The sequence below is a fragment of the Ricinus communis genome, chromosome 2 (genome assembly GCF_019578655.1).
Source record: "Ricinus communis isolate WT05 ecotype wild-type chromosome 2, ASM1957865v1, whole genome shotgun sequence".
In the NCBI taxonomy this organism is placed as follows: domain Eukaryota; kingdom Viridiplantae; phylum Streptophyta; class Magnoliopsida; order Malpighiales; family Euphorbiaceae; genus Ricinus; species Ricinus communis.
This window is the reverse complement of record NC_063257.1, coordinates 8,190,086-8,209,338: the sequence shown is the minus strand read 5'-3', so window position 1 is coordinate 8,209,338 and position 19,253 is coordinate 8,190,086. Positions and strand designations below refer to the sequence as shown.

Here is a 19,253-nt window from a genome sequence, read left to right as displayed (position 1 = left end):
AAATGTTACTGTTTAGGACTTGATGCTAGCTAGTTGTTGTGTTTATCCCATTAAGTATAGGATAGGATGCTATTTGTTGATTACTTGTTTTCCTCGAAAATGACTTCTAGATCACTTTGAACCACATACATTATTATGCCATGTGTTCTTTTTTCTCTTTCTGATAATATTTTGAAAAAACAATATATATATATATATATATATATATATATATCTTCTTTAAGACATAATTAATATTTCATCTTCAACTAACATTAAAAGCGAAACTATTTCAAGTAGTAGAAATTAAATATATTATAATTTCATCAAATACAAAACTCTTGTTCACATTGTTAAAATAAATAAAATTAATCCATCGTCAAATTAGGTGTTAGAGAAAGAACTGTTTATAATTTCCATCATAACCTCTATTGTGATTAAATTATAATAGTCAACTTTGGTGGTTGATTTTGACCCAAAACACAATTTAACAACTGAGAGCTCCATGATAATATGAAAACTCTTAATTAAATGTTGATTACATAGTCAAACCCTTTTAATTTTGTTTAGTAGGTACATAAAGCCCTTCGTTAATGCAATCGTAATGCCAACTCAGAGAAGGAAAGAAAAAAGAAGAAAAAAAAGAAAAAAGAAAGAAAGTGTATTATTATTGGTAAGTATAAATTTAAAGTACTTGCTCACGTGAAACGTAGTTATTTAATTATTTTCTTATCAAAAAGAGAGAGGGATATTTTGACCATGAAATTAAGGGATTTATTAACGAAATTCGAGAATGACGTGTAGCAATAATCAGCCGCAACCTGAGATCAGAGCCTTGGATACGGTCAGTAATCACCGTAGATTATGAATAAAAAATTTCATCAACAGATTAAACGGAAGGGAAGCACGCCACGTATGTGAAACATCCACGTGCAGTGCAACATGCCCGCCAACGTTAATTTCTGATTTTTTGATGATCCCTATGATATTAATAATAATAGTAATCATACGAGTGAAGTAACGTACACTGTATTAGGTCCCATTATTCATGCAAGTCCATGTACATGCGGACTTTGCTTCTTTATGCTTCTCTTGAATTTTACCAAAGTGCCCCCGTGTCTTATATATAGGTTCTTCTTTATGGATTTTCATCTTCTTTTTTGAGAAGAAGTAATTCGTATAGATAATTGAACATTAAGTGATAATAACAAAATAATAATATTAATTAGAAATTAAATTGGAAGATGCCGAATACGTATACATATTGATGCGGTTCAAAAAGATTGGCCTAATAAATATGTTATTTCCATATCAGGTTTTCTTTTCTTTTTTCTCATAATATTACAAATGATAAGACTTATTTACTGAACAGTTCAGTTTGATTATATTATTTTAAAATTTTAATTTCAGTCGGGTTTTGTATATATTAAGAAATTAAAATAATTTCGAATCAAATCGGTTTTGAAAGAAGAATTTTTGATAGAATTCAGACTATTTGAAGTTTTATATATATTAATTAAATTTTTTAACATACAATATATTAATATTTTAAAGAAGATTTTCTATAATTTAATAGATTATAAATCAAATTAAATACTCTATTTTCATATATGTGATATATGGGTCTTTTTATTGATACAAATTATGTTAAATAATATACAAATGATAAAAATTTAATCCAAAAAAATAAATAAAACCCTAAGAAGAAGAAGAAGCAAAGTGAATTTATTCGTTCAGGTATTTAATTTGGTTCAATTCAGAAGTTGGGTTTTTCATAATTTTGAATAGTAATAAAATAAAATAGTGATGCATAAATCTAATTATATGTTAAGCATTAAATATTTAATATATATCACTCATATATTAATTTAATGTATAAATAAGTAATATATTATATTTATATGATTTGACGTATTAATAAGATCATAAATTTTGAGGAGGAAAGTATTATTGAATAAATATATAATATCTCCAAATTTTTCGAACCTAATTACTAATCAAGTAACACAATTAGCACACTTCTTATTACAGCAATATATATCAAACATCAATATGTTAAATCCGCATAGATTAGGAATTCAATTCAAAATACTCCATTGCCCTCACAAAAGAAAAATGAGATAAGATAAGATAAGATAGAAAGAAGAACATTAAAGTTTTTTGGTTTAAACTAATAGTTAGATGATGTCTGATTTAATTTTAGAAGGATATATATTAACTAATTTGATTTTATAGTGAGTTTACAAGCATATTATCAAATTCAGCCTTATCAAAAAGAAAAAGAAAAGTTCATTGTAATATTATTAAGTTAATAGTTGAATAATAGTCTGATGTTCAGTGTCATAATATAAGCAAGTGATGATCATCTCCATGTCCAATATTTAACTTCTTCATTCCTCTTTTAAAAAAAAATATTTCAAATAGTACTCCCTCATTTCATATTATTTATTAAATTTTTTTAGATTTAGTTGCCAAGTAATTTATAGACTAAATTATTATATAGTAATATATAGTTTTATTTACTAATTATTATAATTTTATTGATTGAATTTTAATGGTAAGAAATAAATCAACCAATAAAAATATAATAATTAATAAATAAAGTCATATGTCACTATGCAATTGATTTAGTGGATAAATAATATAGTAGACTGAGTCTATTTAAAAATTTCTCTTTAACTTTCTATTTTTCAAATAAATATAATTTAAATTGTCTGTCACTTTTATATATTTAATATAATATTATATCTTTTATTTATTTTATATTTTTATATAGAAACATGTATAATAAATTTTATAATATTTATAAAAGATAATTTAATTTTTTTTTTTTAATAATTAAACTTATTAATTTTTTTTTAATCAAAATTAATGTAACAGGGGATAATAATAATATAATCCCAATAAAAGAAACACAGAGATCAAATAGAATTGGTAAGGAGGATATAATGGTCAATTGAAGTAGCCACAGCAAGACAATGACAACTAAGAAGCATTGACTTATCAACCTCATCAATCACTCTCATGAAAGCACCCAATCAAGGAATGCCACATGAGCCAAAAGAACCCACGATTTATCCGCCCATGAAACAGTAGATTACACCACACCACACAGCACAATCACCATCACCTTTCACACTAGGCCCCCCCTCTCACTCACCATCGCACGCACTTAAACCTCCCCACATTTCTTGGTCCTGACGGCTCGCAACCGCCCACGTATTACTTCCAACACCCACCCCTACTTACCCTGCATTACACACATGGTCTCTTGCGATCAACTCTGCTTGATCTCTTCTCTTCTTATATATATTTGCATACTTAAAACATAATGCGTGTTTACAAAATATGTTCACTAGTGACCACCACCAAATCATGTTGCAGTGTTCTGCTAGGCCTTTGCCAATGGAGGGAAAGTGGAAAACCCATGTTGAACTTGCTCCTAGTTGCCCCCGTTGTGCCTCTTCCAATACTAAATTCTGTTATTACAACAACTACAGCTTGTCTCAGCCTAGATATTTTTGTAAAGGCTGCAGACGGTATTGGACTAAAGGCGGTTCTCTAAGAAATGTTCCTGTTGGAGGTGGCTGTCGTAAAAGTCGCAGAGCTAAGTCTTCTCGTGGCGCAGTTTCGATGAATTATGGCAAGAATTTTAATGGCCCGTTGAGTGGTAGTTCTTGTTCGTCTAACATGGACTCTACGGTTCAAGAGACTGGAAGTAATAATGATGGTTCGGAAATTGATTTGGCCGTCGTTTTCGCTAAGTTCTTGAATCAAGAATCGAGTTTTCAACCTGAGTTTGTTGGGAAAGAATTGCCTGATGAGCCTAGTGATCAAGAACTGGTAAGTGTGGCCAATTCTTTAAGTCCTCCTGACAGTGATGCAGTCATCGAATGCCAGAACCTGATCGGCGAAAGCATCCAAGAATCTAATGATTTACTACAAGCGTTGCTTGTTGCTGGAAATCAGGATCAGGAACAAGGAGATCAAGAAATGATCATGGAAAGTCAAGACATGAATGAATTCGGATTACAAACTTTGCTAGGCGATGAAATAGTGCAGGATGCTTTGTGGTCTGAAGCTGAAACATCTCTGTCGAATGTTACATGGCAAATACCAGTTGATCAGGTACAGCCGCAAGGATTTGATTCATTCTCAGTGGATGATCAACTTAAGATTCCAACGAATCTTATAAATGATAATGCTTGGAGTTCTTTCGATCTCTCTGCAGGATTTGAGGTTTTCTCGAGATCTTATTAGACGTATAATTCACAGGAACATTTACTTTCAATTTTTCTTCTATAATTTACATATTTTTGCTCTCTCTTCAAAGAAATTTGATTTTTACTGTCACGTTTCCCATGAAAACAGTCATGGTATATAGATACTGCAGATAGAGATAGTGCAATAAAACGATATATACAAATATTCCCCCTGTCATTCATCAGTTTGGTTGTATCTATGGATCAAAGCAATAAGATTAACAAATATCACTTATTATATTATTTTCCCTGTCATCTTTTTTGGTGGGCATGTGTCGCATTAATTCCATATTTGATGTAGCACAGAGACAGAAATAGAAAAAGAAAAATGATATTTTTCACAAATGTAAAAAGTAGAATCGTGGTAAAATATGTAAATTTAAAAATTTAAGAATGTTATTTATAAATATTAATTCTAGTTAAAACATTATTCACTTAAAGTAAATATCACTATAACATAACAAATAATAAATTAAGTGTACAAATCAATATTCAACCATCAAATTATGTGATAATGAAACAAGATAGTTTCTAAACTGAAATATGCTTTTAACTTTAAAAAAAAAATCGCAAAAACAACTCAAAGAGCTTAAAAAACGTTTCATAAAAATATTTTTTTAATTTAAACATAAAAGTTCTTGTGTTTCACAAGTTCCATCTCCTCAATTCCAATAAAAAAAACAAATGCACATATTGCTCTTTCACTATATATTTGAACTCTAATTACTTTCAACTCAAGATTCACCTGAAAAAAAGAAAAATATATTCAAAAATACCCAAAAACCATGTTAAAATTAATATAAATGAACTCACTTAATGGGTGACGAGCTTAATCTTGACTTATGATCATATTATGATTCCAATATGATTCCACTAAAAAGACATGACCTAAAAATACTGTGGCTACAATCAATGACCATATAGTTGATAGTTAGAATGTTCCTTCTGACCTAAGGAAATTTTTATCCAGTTTACATATATGTTTCACCTATATACTAAATCAAAAAATAATTAACATATATTCATTATCAATTATTTATATTGTGTTGAAATTTATAAAATTTATGGAATTTATTTTTAAAATTTACGTACTTGAATGAAGTGAAAGTTAATTTAGAATTCTATATAATCAAATTTTTGTTGAATTGGTTATTTCTATACTAAATTTTAATAAAATAGATAGAATTTTCAAATCAATTTCACATTAATTTTTCAATATAATTCATAACACTAAAACATCTCTTTTAACTTTATTATTTCTATTTTACTTTCTTTCTCATTGATTTTTTTAAATTAATTTTTTTAATAAATTTTAACCAAATAAAATATTAATGTCAAACTATAAAATAATTATTGATATGTATCACTATCTTTTTATTTATGGTAATATCTGTCAAAATGAATTAACATTCTCTTCGAGGTGATCATAGCAAGATGGCCTTAATTTCAGAAAAAAAAAAATGTTTTTGGGAGGTAGGTATAACGTAGTGGAGGATAGAATTAGTCAAAATTCCATTAGAGATTCGTAGAAGATCTTGTATTGAGATAAGAGTTGGAAGCAGTCCATTCAGTGATGTTATGGTTATCACATGCCTTGCCGTTCATATCTGTTCACCATAGGCCACTTCCATTAGTAGAAACAAAGTTCTGTTAAGAATTCCATTCAGGCAACCATATGACCAGTCCATGTGTATACCAAAATTGAACATCTAATGTACTTGGATATATATATATATATATATATGAGAGAGCCTAGAGGACGGGGTAATATTCACTAAAGAGAATGTGGCTATATTAATAGGAACATAAAATTTTATTGAAATGAAGTTTAATCTGGACACTAATCTTATTGGGTTCAATTTAGCTATTTTTTAAATTTATTGATATTTTAATCTAAATCTTTATATATTTAGCCTAAATTAACTCTGTTTTTTACAAAAAAATGAGAGAGTGAATTACACTATTTCTAGAAAGAGTAAATACAATAAAATAAATAAAAAATATTAATTTTTTACAATAAATTAAATTATTTAAATTAAAATATATATTGATATTTGAATAAAATAGAATAAAAAAATAAATATTACTATTTTTCAGTATTCTTAATGTTTTTTCTCTAAATAATGATAATAAAAGAGACCGTTGCGATGGCGGTACCGAGAGCAGTGGAAATAAAAACGGTTTCAGTAAAAATAATAGTTGTAATAACTAATTAGTTTATTATATTAATTGCATTAAAATTATAAAATAATTTTTAAATATATTATTATAATTTCTTAATTATTTTTTATTTTTAAGAGAAAGCTCATTTCTTATAAAATATGATTAATTTGAACTAAATATATAAATATTTAAACTAAAAATTTCATAAATTTAGAAAAATACTAAATTAAGTCCGGATGATAAAATTAGTAGCTAAATTAAAATTTATTCTATTTTTTTTATTTAGCTCAGATCTACTCATTTTTTCAATTCTACTTGACCTAAAAAGAAATTATGATTATGGTCTATATATTATACTTCTTGTTTCAAATCTACTTGATTCTAAATTTTAGTCGGTTCGATTTAATTTTAAGACAACTATTAATATAGTTATATTGTGGGCTTGCCACACTAAACGTGCCATCAAAATGATATCATTTTGTTTCCTAAGAAAGAAAAATGGTAACATCATTACTAACAAACCCAAACTCTCTCAACCAGCCCCATTTAATTGCTTAGTGCAAGGTATTAGGTATCGAAAATTACCTAGCTAGGCAAAGGAAGAATTTTATACACTCCACGTGAAGCTTAAGTGGGAAAAGCATTTGCTCTTAGAAGTGAGAAATCTCATATTCAAATCTTTTTTTTTTTATAATAGATAAAATTTTATTTTTGTGGTGAGTATAAGATGATGACTGCCCTCAATTATATAGTCTATGATCCATTGGCCTCCCATGAATAAAAAAAAAAAAAAACAATCACTCATCATAAAAATGGAAATTCATCCGGTGTAGAAAAACAATTTAAATCTAAAATTAATGCATAAAAAGAATACTAAGATGTTATATTCTTTCTTCTTTATTTAGTCGAAATGTAATGGAAAAAGAAAACCTTGGCATGTATTATTTTACTGTACATTTTGGGTTCAAAATATATAATGGATGAATAGAATTGTACAGTCAAAAGCTCTAAAAAGAAGCCAAATCATGGTGCACAGTAGCATTTTCCCAATACAGCCGTAAACCTTCCTCAATCTTTCACATTAACTATCAAAGAAACTTTGGATTAGTTTAAAGGAATATTAGGTAGTCATAGTTTAATATTGCATATGATTCTATTATATATAAGTTGTAGCAAAATATTAGCCAGGATATATAAAAATTGATTGAGAAAATAATGCAAATTTCTTAGTCTTTTGAAGAGAAATTCTGTGACAGCTTTTTATTGGAAAATCTTACATATTGCGTCTTGGAATACAATTAGCCCTAACTGCAATCTATTCACTGAAGACTTGGCATAGGAGACCACTGATTTGGACTTAATATTTATGATTAATCAAATCATGAGATTGTAATTTTTGAACAATTCTGTCTTTAATTATTATTATTAAATGGCGCTACAAGTCAATTTTAAATTTAATAAAAAATACACATATATTACCAGTATTAAAATTTATTAAACAAAAATAGAATCCATAGTATATAAAAAAATTATTTAAATATTTTTATAAAAAAATAGAGTTTATATACATAATAAATAATGTCATCGTACATGTAGAAAGCGAGTTAATAAGAATTTAATTATATTAGCTATGAAACCTAAAAAATGCAAAAGTATAAGAACTTACTAACCAAGAAATTAATACCTATTATTTTTTGATAAAAAAATATTAAAATTACTTATATTTTGTTTTATTTTTTTATTTTTTATTTTTACTGTATTAAAATATAAAAAATATAATTTTTAAGTTTTGTTTAAAATTACAGTTTTTTATATTTTTTTATTATTTTTGGATAAAACAACTGAAAAATAAATAAATAAAACTAAAAAATAACTAAATTGTAAATTTTAAAAAAAAAAATTATACAGTAAAAACGATATTTTCAATTGATTTAGAATGTTTTTGAAAATTTCCTTTTCTTTAATTAGATAAATTTGATTTTAACATAGTTCCACCTTACCACAAGCCTAAAAGCTGGTTATGAGATCCGCCATATTAGCCTTATAAGAGCATGGGGACCAATGCGCACATACATTGGGCATGCATGGCCCAATGTGGTTCACTATTTTGCTGATTGGGCCTTTCCTAAAACTGAGCTAGTTAAGGTCCTCTAGTTGCAAAAACTTGTAGCTAAAACTTTGGTATTCCTTCAACAATTATCATTCTGTGAACCTTACAGCAGTAGGTGAAGGGCTGCTCTCTTGTCATCACGATCCCTCTTCTTCCCAATCCTCCACCCAGCTGATTAAACGGGAAGACTTTTAATAATTTCTAGTTACCTTTTAGGTGGATTGGGCTATCACCCGCTTGGGGGGCTTGGTCCCCATCATCACCTCCACTAATATGACACTTAGGGGTTTCTGGTGATCCTTTGATAGATGCGGTTGGTGCTCCATCCAATCCATAGATTATAGGGTTTGTTTAGAATGTTTGTCCATATAAAGAGAATGAGAGACTATACATACATCATCATATTCTGATTTTCAAACAAATATATTCTTAATTATATTATAAAGCAGATGAACAAATAATTCTTTTAATTTTAGAGTCTCCACCTTAACCACTGGATTAAATTCTCAAGAGACATGAAAACCTTTTAAGTCACCAAGTTTCTCTAACAACAATTCTTCCCACTTTATGTCTGTTTGTTTACATCATGGCCCCAGGAGTGATCACTAACTAGCTGCAACACCAACATCACCATAATGGTTTTGTTTAAAAAGAGAAGATAAAAGATACCAAAATGTTATCAAAGTCCCTAATTCATTTTCCCCTCAATAGAAGCAGATAACTAGGCCCTAATGCACTGCGTTAGTTGGGACATTTTACTTTGAAATTCAAAGTCTTAATTCTTGATTTGTTCAATTATTGACCTATATAATTTTGAGAATCTGTTTTTCTTAAAAGCATGGGTGAAAATTGAAATTATAATTTAAAAATTTAATTCGTTATTAGACTATTTACATCCAATTTAATAAAACGGGAAAAAAAATAAAATCTTACCGTATCTCTCCCTAAATATAGTATTAAGGATATGTTATCACTTTTATAAATGTAAGAGAATGATTACTTTTTTTATATAATTTATAGTCATTCAGTATATGATGAATAAAAAGAAAAAGGAAATTCTTATTAAATTATTATGTGATTTAATATATTTTTACTTTAAAATATATAGTTTTTTTTGTCATTTTAATATTTTATAAATATAACCGTTAGCAATAATGGTTAATAGATACTCACATGACAATTTGAAAAGAAATAGTTATTGCATGCCATGTTAGAATTTTTTAATAATATTGTGCAATTTGGTCGTTATTTGCTAATTGTCATATTCACATAGTATAAAAATAATACAAAGCAAATCTTAAAGTAAAAATATATCAAATCACAAGATAATTTAATGAATTTTTTTGAAAAAATATAAAATTAACCTATTAACTAATTAAATTTGTAAAAATAATTTTCATGCATTCTAATAATTATGTAACCTCTTTTTTAAGAAAGAACATTAGTAATGCTTATTTTTCTTTCCCTCTTATTCGGCTGGAAAGATTGATGGGTCAGTGTCAAACTATCAAATCCAAAATAAATCTTATAAGAAAAAGGGGGAAAACAAAATAATGTGCCCACTAGCTATGGTTGAGGAATCACGAACCCCACCTCCACAATTTATTCCAGGCAGGGGGCCATAAGCTCTCCCTCAACAGCTAATCCAACTTGCTTTTTCCAATCTTCAATCACTGAATATCTATACAAAAGAGTGAAATTCCCACTCTAATGAAAGTTCATTTTCTTTTGCATTTGTTTGTTCTTTTTGATTTCTAAGAAATTCTTTTAATGTCTTATTGTAGGGCCTTCTCTAGATTTTGGAGCTAAATTATGTATGCCACACATATCCTGCAAAGATTTGGTGGATGAATGTTAGTCTTTTTGTTGTAATTTTTAGTTAGAAACTTATCCATAAATTTGACACCAAGAATGAGAAAGAAAAACAAAACTGTATTGTTATATTTTTGTTTAAATTAATTTTTATTAGAAAGCCCTTCTTTCTCTGAACCATTTCCAGTATATGTCTTCCTTATTTATATATCCTTAATAGAAAAAGAAAAAGATGAGTTGTGGTATTTTGGGATGTAATCCAGTTTAGCATCCAGGAAGTTATTCTGCTTCTGTCACTAATCTTTGTTGGGATTAAACAAATATTGAATTGAGTGGACTAAATGTCTGATGTAATATTCTCTCTTTTTTCTCTATGCAACCTGATGCAATATTCTCTTAATTGATAGCGGTCATTATTTTTAGAGATTGGAGGACGACCATGGCACCAACTCAGCTCCTTTTCTTCTTACCCGAAACACCACACCAATTTAGGTAATCAAGTTATTTGGTTTACGAGTTTCGTTTCATTTTTTTTTCATTTATTTATATATTATGTACAACAAACCAGTCAAAACAGTAACCCAATTAATATTTCTTTTTTGAGTTTTAGGTATTGTTTGGATTAGGAAATTTAAAAATTCATGGGTTTAGTTAAAACTTATGAACTTGAAATTTTTAAATTTTAAAACTTTTATTGATTGAATAAAATATAAAAATAATAGATTTTTATTTAAATTTAATGATAGTATTTGAAATAATCTAAATTTATTAAGAACAATATTGAAATAGAAAAGTATGCAATAATCTATCATTCTTTTAAAGGTAGATTTTGGAATTTTTCATCTCCTAAGTGGAAAATTTAAAACCCTCAAAAATGAGAAATTTTAAAAGGTGAAAATCATTCATGAATTTAGACTACTTTCTTACTTGTCAAATAATATATTTAAATCTACAAATTTTAAAATCCCTTATTTGCCTTTATTTACTAATATAATTGAAAAATGTTTGAGATTTATGTTTAAAGGCCAAGAAATCGAGTTAAAATAAAAATACAAAAGATAAAATAAAAATACAAAAGAAGATTCTATCATATAGAATCCATTTACTTCAAAAGTGCATTGCCCTAAAAGTTTAAATGAGAATTATTAGCCTGAAATTGAGGCCTAATTGATCTCCAATTATTGTTTCTCTCCATCGGCATTCCATAATGTAGAGTGCAAATAAAGAAATGTTTACAACGAGTCATCAAAATCAAATAAAATGAATTTCATCTATTACATAATCATATAAAAGTAACCTAAATCTTATGTTATGTTTTTGGTTGCCTTTTTAACGCTAGAAGAATGTTGTCGGCCAGACAATGACTCATCAGGTTCAGCAAAATTTCTGTGGCTAGCCCGCCACTTGTGGTCCCGAAATCATTAACCATTTACTTGCACAATACATTTATTTCAACCGGAGTCAATTTATCTCATAAATAGACCGCTCCAAACTCAAATATTTTATTAATGCAAATTAATTAATTTTAAAATACGATAAACTCATACGAAAGAGTGCATTCATAAATTTAATAAAAATATATTAATATGAATTAATGTATAAACCGACCCCAAATTTGAATCGAAAAAAATTCTTATCTAAAATTATTTCAACACTACTGGCTCATTTTCTGACCTTCTCTTATCATGTACAGCTTAACAACTTAAACACATATTAGTATTGCACACGCATCAATCAGATGAACTAGAGAAGAAATTGTTAATCAATTAAGTGGAATACTAATGATAGATCCATATCTTCTTAATCACATAATTTCTCTAGAATCATATAATTAATTATGATGAGACAATCAATAATTAGATTGATCAACTTCAACTTGGATACTTTAATAGCAACTAGATCTAATGGATGAAATCTTGATGTGTATTAATTATTTAATTAAAAGGATCGCTATTCAAACTAACCTCAATTTTATATACCACCTACTCGAACTATACCCCCCCTGCATCATTATCTACTAGCAAATATTAGCCTGCAACAATGCAAACTTTACTATTATATTTTTTATTTTCACATATTTAGAGTTGGTCTAATTAATTTAAAATGTACTGGATATTATTATTATGGATAATAATATTATTTTAAATATAACTACATATTCAAAGTTTGAATTCAAAATCTTAATTAAATTATAAAAAACTTTTACTATTTTATATATATATTTTTAGATATTTTTCTGCTATGTTTCAAGATAATTATCATCTACTGTGTCAAGAGATTACTATAGATATAAAATGAATTTTCTTAAAAGATGTGTCAGCGAAATAAGTAAAAATTACAAGTGCCTCCACGTACTGTAGGTAATGTATGTAATGAATTTTGTTTGGCTGTGGGTAATGTATGTAATGATGCATGTATAAGAAGCTTCAAGTGACATAAAATGGAACTACAAAGAGATAACGTTGTCTTCAGAAAAGGTTTGGAAAACATTAATTATAAACAAATACTAGTGAAGAAAAGGCCAATATAGGAGAAAGTTCATATAAGAAACGCCAAATAGTTCACAGCTTACTGTTCTTTTTTTCTTTTTCTTTTTTCTCTTAATAATTTTTTAAAAAAGGTTAAATATAATGTAAGAGAAGGTTCATGCATGGGAAGGAGAAAGGATTTGGGTATAAGAAGAATGGTGGTTCTTTCTATCACCCATTTAGAAGAAAATCATTAGCATACTTTCCTGATAAGAAGGAACCTTTTCTTCCCTCATAAAATATTTCATATTTGAGAGCTAAAGCTTAAGTATAAATGATGATATCATATAACATTACAGGAAAAAGGAAAGAAAGAAAAGGGTTGTGGTGTCCACCTCTTATTTGGTGTTGCATTGTCCTTTTCAATATATCTGGATTGTAGTGCATTTTTACCTCCTAAGAGATGAACAATCATTTTATCAGAACCACTGGAAAATGAATATTTTATTTCTATCCGACATTTATCCTGCACAAACAGAGAAATATCAACAGACTTCACCTTTTAATTCTTTTTTCATATATATATATATATATATACATATACATGAAAAAACTTCCAAATACAATTACATGATGCCTCCCCATTGATACCGGCCACAAGAGTTAAAAGATAGAATTAAAATATTTTTGAAATTTAATTCAATTGACAAGATTACTTGTTGTTGAGAAGTAGAGATTTTGAGTTGAAGTTATCGTTTCTGCATCAAATGAATTATTATTTTTGTAGCAAATGTAAAACAGTAAATTCTCTGTTTTGTAACACTGATTCGATTGGATCTCCCATTGGGAAAAAAAAAAAAGGATAGTATGAAGGAAACCGAATATATACACTTTAATGAGAGACACAGCAAATACAACTCATAGTACAGCAGAAGAGAAGGTAGAGAACAAAATTTTAAGATGAATTTTAGAAAGATGACATTTTTATAGTTCTTACCATAGTAATTCTGCAAACAAAGACTTGCCCGATCTGTCCTAATCTCCTTTAGACAAAAAGTTGTCATGCTATTTATGTAAAAGTGAAGGATCTCAAGTCTCAAGTATATAGAAAGTAGTCAATTATGAGAGTAAATATGGGATAAAGGAAGGGCATTTGAGTACCCCGATCTGATAAAACAGAAACACTCAAAAAGAGATTTGGGATGGGAGGCTGAATTAATGTGCTATAATTAAAAGGAGATAGCACAGTAGAAAGAGAGTACCAACCTCATGATGTCAAGCAATGCAATCACTATTTTTCTCTTGTTTCTCAATATCTCTCTTTTTCCAGCCATCTCTGCTTTGAACCAAGAAGGTCACTCTCTACTTTCATGGCTTTCAACCTTTAATTCTTCTCTTTCTGCGAATTTTTTTGCTTCATGGGATCCAAGCCACCAAAATCCATGCAAATGGGAGTTCGTGAAATGTTCAAGTAGTGGTTTTGTTTCAGATATAACAATCAACAATATCGCCACTCCAACCAGCTTCCCTACCCAGTTCTTCTCCCTTAACCATCTCACTACTCTTGTCCTTTCCAATGGAAATCTCTCGGGCGAAATTCCACCTTCGATAGGAAATCTGTCTTCGCTGATCACCTTGGACCTCAGTTTCAATGCTTTAGCAGGAAATATTCCAGCAGAAATTGGAAAACTATCTCAACTGCAGTCGCTTTCATTGAATTCAAATATGCTACATGGTGAGATTCCTAGAGAAATAGGAAACTGTTCAAGGCTTAGAGAGCTTGAACTGTTTGATAACCAGCTCTCCGGAAAGATACCAACAGAAATAGGCCAGTTGGTAGCTCTGGAGAACTTCCGCGCAGGCGGGAACCAAGGAATTCATGGTGAAATCCCAATGCAGATATCGAACTGTAAAGGACTACTGTACTTGGGTCTTGCAGACACTGGGATTTCAGGACAGATTCCAAGTAGTTTAGGAGAATTGAAGTATCTCAAGACACTTTCAGTGTATACAGCTAATCTCAGTGGAAACATCCCAGCAGAAATTGGTAATTGCTCAGCCTTAGAAGAACTCTTTCTGTATGAAAACCAACTTTCAGGTAACATTCCTGAAGAATTGGCTTCCTTGACGAATCTCAAGAGGCTGCTGTTATGGCAGAACAACCTAACTGGGCAAATTCCTGAAGTTCTGGGAAACTGTTCAGATTTGAAAGTTATTGATCTCTCCATGAATTCTCTAACTGGTGTTGTTCCTGGGTCTTTAGCCAGGTTGGTAGCACTGGAGGAGCTTCTGTTGTCTGATAATTACCTTTCAGGAGAAATTCCACATTTTGTTGGAAACTTTTCTGGTCTGAAGCAGCTTGAACTGGATAATAACAGATTCTCCGGTGAGATTCCAGCTACCATTGGGCAACTAAAGGAGCTTTCACTGTTCTTTGCCTGGCAGAACCAGCTCCATGGGAGCATACCTGCTGAGCTATCCAACTGCGAGAAACTTCAAGCATTGGATCTCTCTCATAATTTCCTTACGGGGTCAGTTCCACATTCTCTCTTCCATCTCAAGAACTTAACCCAGTTGCTGCTGTTATCAAATGAATTTTCAGGAGAAATTCCATCTGATATTGGCAATTGTGTTGGTTTGATCCGTCTGCGACTAGGATCAAACAACTTTACTGGTCAAATTCCTCCAGAGATAGGGTTCCTACGTAACTTGAGCTTTCTTGAATTGTCTGATAATCAATTTACTGGAGATATTCCTCGAGAAATTGGCTATTGCACTCAACTAGAAATGATTGATTTGCATGGGAATAAGCTCCAAGGCGTCATTCCGACAACTCTTGTATTCCTTGTTAATCTTAATGTTTTAGATCTTTCAATCAACAGTATAACAGGCAACATTCCTGAGAACTTAGGAAAGCTTACATCCTTGAACAAACTAGTAATCAGTGAAAATCACATTACTGGTTTGATTCCCAAGTCAATTGGTCTATGTAGGGATCTGCAGTTACTAGATATGAGCAGCAATAAACTCACTGGCCCAATCCCAAATGAGATTGGTCAATTACAGGGACTAGACATCCTATTAAATCTGAGTAGGAATTCTCTAACAGGTTCTGTTCCAGATAGCTTTGCAAACCTCTCAAAACTCGCAAACCTAGATCTCTCTCACAACAAACTCACAGGACCTCTTACAATACTTGGTAATCTTGACAACCTCGTTTCTTTGGATGTCTCCTACAACAAATTCTCAGGTCTCCTTCCTGATACTAAGTTTTTCCATGAACTTCCTGCAACTGCATATGCTGGTAACTTGGAGCTCTGCACCAACAGGAACAAGTGCTCCTTAAGTGGAAATCACCATGGCAAGAACACCCGAAACCTCATAATGTGTACACTTCTCAGTTTAACTGTAACATTGTTGGTTGTTCTTGTGGGGGTGCTTATATTTATCAGAATTCGTCAAGCTGCATTAGAGAGGAATGATGAAGAAAACATGCAATGGGAATTCACTCCATTTCAAAAGCTTAATTTCTCTGTCAACGATATCATACCAAAGCTTTCAGATACAAACATCATCGGGAAAGGTTGTTCGGGCATGGTTTACCGTGTTGAGACTCCAATGAGACAAGTTATTGCAGTGAAAAAATTATGGCCAGTGAAGAACGGAGAGGTTCCTGAGAGAGATTGGTTTTCTGCAGAAGTTAGAACTCTCGGATCAATAAGACATAAGAACATAGTTAGGCTTCTGGGATGTTGCAATAATGGAAAAACCAAATTGCTGTTGTTTGACTACATCAGCAATGGAAGTTTGGCCGGATTACTCCATGAGAAGAGGATATACTTGGATTGGGATGCAAGATATAACATCGTACTAGGGGCAGCTCATGGCCTGGAATATCTTCACCATGATTGTACTCCTCCAATTGTGCATCGTGATATCAAGGCAAATAATATCTTGGTAGGACCGCAGTTTGAAGCTTTCCTTGCAGATTTTGGACTCGCCAAGCTTGTTGATTCTGCAGAATCTTCAAAGGTTTCTAACACAGTTGCCGGTTCTTATGGATACATAGCTCCAGGTGAGTACAAGCACTTCAGTACTAAAATATACAGTCGAAAATGTTCATTGTCAAACTCCAGAAACCAATGATGCTTCTAGTAGTGCTGTATAGGGCTAACTACATTTCTAAATTGCAGAATATGGATACAGTTTCAGAATCACAGAGAAGAGCGATGTGTATAGCTATGGCGTAGTTCTTCTAGAAGTATTAACAGGGAAAGAACCTACTGACAACCAAATTCCTGAAGGAGCCCACATTGTCACCTGGGTTAACAAAGAACTTCGAGAAAGAAGAAGAGAATTCACAACAATTCTAGACCAGCAGCTACTGCTTCGATCAGGCACACAACTGCAAGAAATGCTTCAGGTGCTTGGAGTGGCCCTCCTTTGTGTGAACCCTTCACCAGAGGAACGACCAACAATGAAAGACGTAACAGCAATGCTGAAGGAGATCAGACATGAAAATGAAGATTTGGAAAAACCGCATTGCCATAACAAAGCAGCAGCATCCAATTCAAAAGCAGCAGTTCACTCTTCTAGTTTCTCCAGATCATCCGAACCCCTAATTAGATCACCTTCCTGAGTCCATAATTCCACAACTCTTGCTCATTAGTTCATTGATTATTTTTCAAGCAACAAAATAATTTGTATAGATTTATATATGTTATAGCAGTAGGACTTCAAGAATCTGTTATTCTACACTAATTTAAGTTTGGTTTCGTTCAGTTCAGAGATGTGTAATTTCTCTTCAAAGCGAAGAACAGGTAGCGAGTTCATTTATGGTGCAGAAATATTTTTTACATGCTACCTCTGCCTATGTGAAGTACTGTAGATTAAAAATGAAAGAAAATGACATTCAGATGCACATTAACTCTTTATTCCCTTTTCCACAAGTCAGAATATTGAAAACTGCGAAGATTTGCATGTGCCCCACAAACTCAGACCAAAATACCATCTACCTGCTACCCTATAATCTACAAGAGTAAAAAAGAAAAGGAACAAACTTGACCCATCTGTCAAAATAAATATAGTAAGACCAAATAGATTTTTCTCTTACCCAAAAGAAATTATCTACTATAATCCTCCTGCATCATTACAACCTACCTAGACCAAGATACTATCATAAAAGCATGTCTGCAAGAAACTAAAATGTCTAGTTATCCAGCAAGCTGGTTCCATATAAAGCATTGGTCACAGAAAGTGAACAATTATTATAAAGTGCTGCAGTGCAAATTATCAATCAAAAGGCCCTGTCATCAGACGCAGTTATCAAATTGGGGACCAAGAGAAAAGGACATTTAGGTTTCGACCCTAATGGTTGTCTGCAGAGAGTTGGGCCAATGAAAAGCACTGGTGATGACACCAATATTTTTGTTGGTATGAGCCAAAATAAATCATGAAAATTATGGAGATGCAGAAGGACCACCCATTACCCCCATAAGACCACCCAACATCAATCTTAGTAGAGATAAAGAAAAACCTCATGCTCCATGTTCTTGAAAGGATACATTGCTTCTAGTCATGTGATGTCAACCCATCCAAGGCCCACAGATGGTTTAAGAACCCCATCATCAAGCTCTAATGGCCAATAAAGCAAGCAACCGTCAGTAAAACTTATCAGTGTTTTTGGTGATGGAACTTCTCCTTCAAGAAATTCACACCTCAACAATTAATTGTAACATGAGGTTTAGGTACATGTAGATACATATATCCTCTTAATGCTGATAAAAATTCAGCCATTAATTTTTTTAATTCTACTTGCTAAAATCGTGGTTCTTTTCCCCTTTTGTTTATGGGAGGGTCAACAAGGCAATAAGGCGTGAGTACCACAGCAGGAGTAATCATCTCTTTAGTTAGTGCAAAAAAAATAAAAAAAAACTTAAACTTGAGACTTCTCGTCCCAAAAGCAAATGCTCTTGCAAATTGAATTAAACCTCAAGTATAATCATGGTTCTTTTAATTACTAAAGACAGAGGAGTTGTTACAGTATAACTGCAATGGTTCTGAAATAACATTCGTTAATTCAATCATCAGAATGCATGATCTATAATTGAACTTCTGAAACCGTACAGAAGTTGGCTTTCGCCTCTCGACCTTTGTTTCCATTATATAAAATATTGTCACAAGCCTCCTGTTGCTTTTTCTTTTTCCTTATTTTTTTTTTTTTCATGTGGTAAGCCCCATTGCTATAATTATTATTGGCACTTCATGAGGATCTGATTCTAAGAATATCATACAGAATAAGAATTTTGAAAAAGTTCAGGAAATGTATTAAGAAAATAGAATTCTGCCCATCAAGAGGCAAGAGCTGCATGGAAAAAGGAATACAATATACAGTCACGACATAAATACATTACATGACAAGCTAATAGATTAAATTAATCTATCTCTGTGAAAATATCT

At 30.8% G+C, this 19,253-nt stretch overlaps 2 protein-coding genes across 2 annotated transcripts; both read left to right on the top strand.

The window, feature by feature from the left end:
• The first annotated feature begins 3,149 nt into the window (after positions 1-3,149).
• LOC8285100 (dof zinc finger protein DOF3.5) lies at positions 3,150-4,484 on the top strand. The gene has a single exon (XM_002526100.4). It carries the CDS (start codon positions 3,328-3,330, stop codon positions 4,237-4,239), a length of 912 nt encoding a protein of 303 aa, XP_002526146.2. The 5' UTR covers positions 3,150-3,327; the 3' UTR covers positions 4,240-4,484.
• Positions 4,485-13,908: 9,424 nt separating this feature from the next.
• Positions 13,909-17,650, top strand: LOC8285101 (LRR receptor-like serine/threonine-protein kinase RGI1). The gene is made up of 2 exons (XM_002526101.4): positions 13,909-16,869; positions 16,988-17,650. The coding sequence occupies exons 1-2, from the start codon at positions 14,064-14,066 to the stop codon at positions 17,431-17,433; spliced, it is 3,252 nt and encodes a 1,083-aa protein (XP_002526147.1). The 5' UTR covers positions 13,909-14,063; the 3' UTR covers positions 17,434-17,650.
• The last annotated feature ends 1,603 nt before the right edge of the window (positions 17,651-19,253 follow it).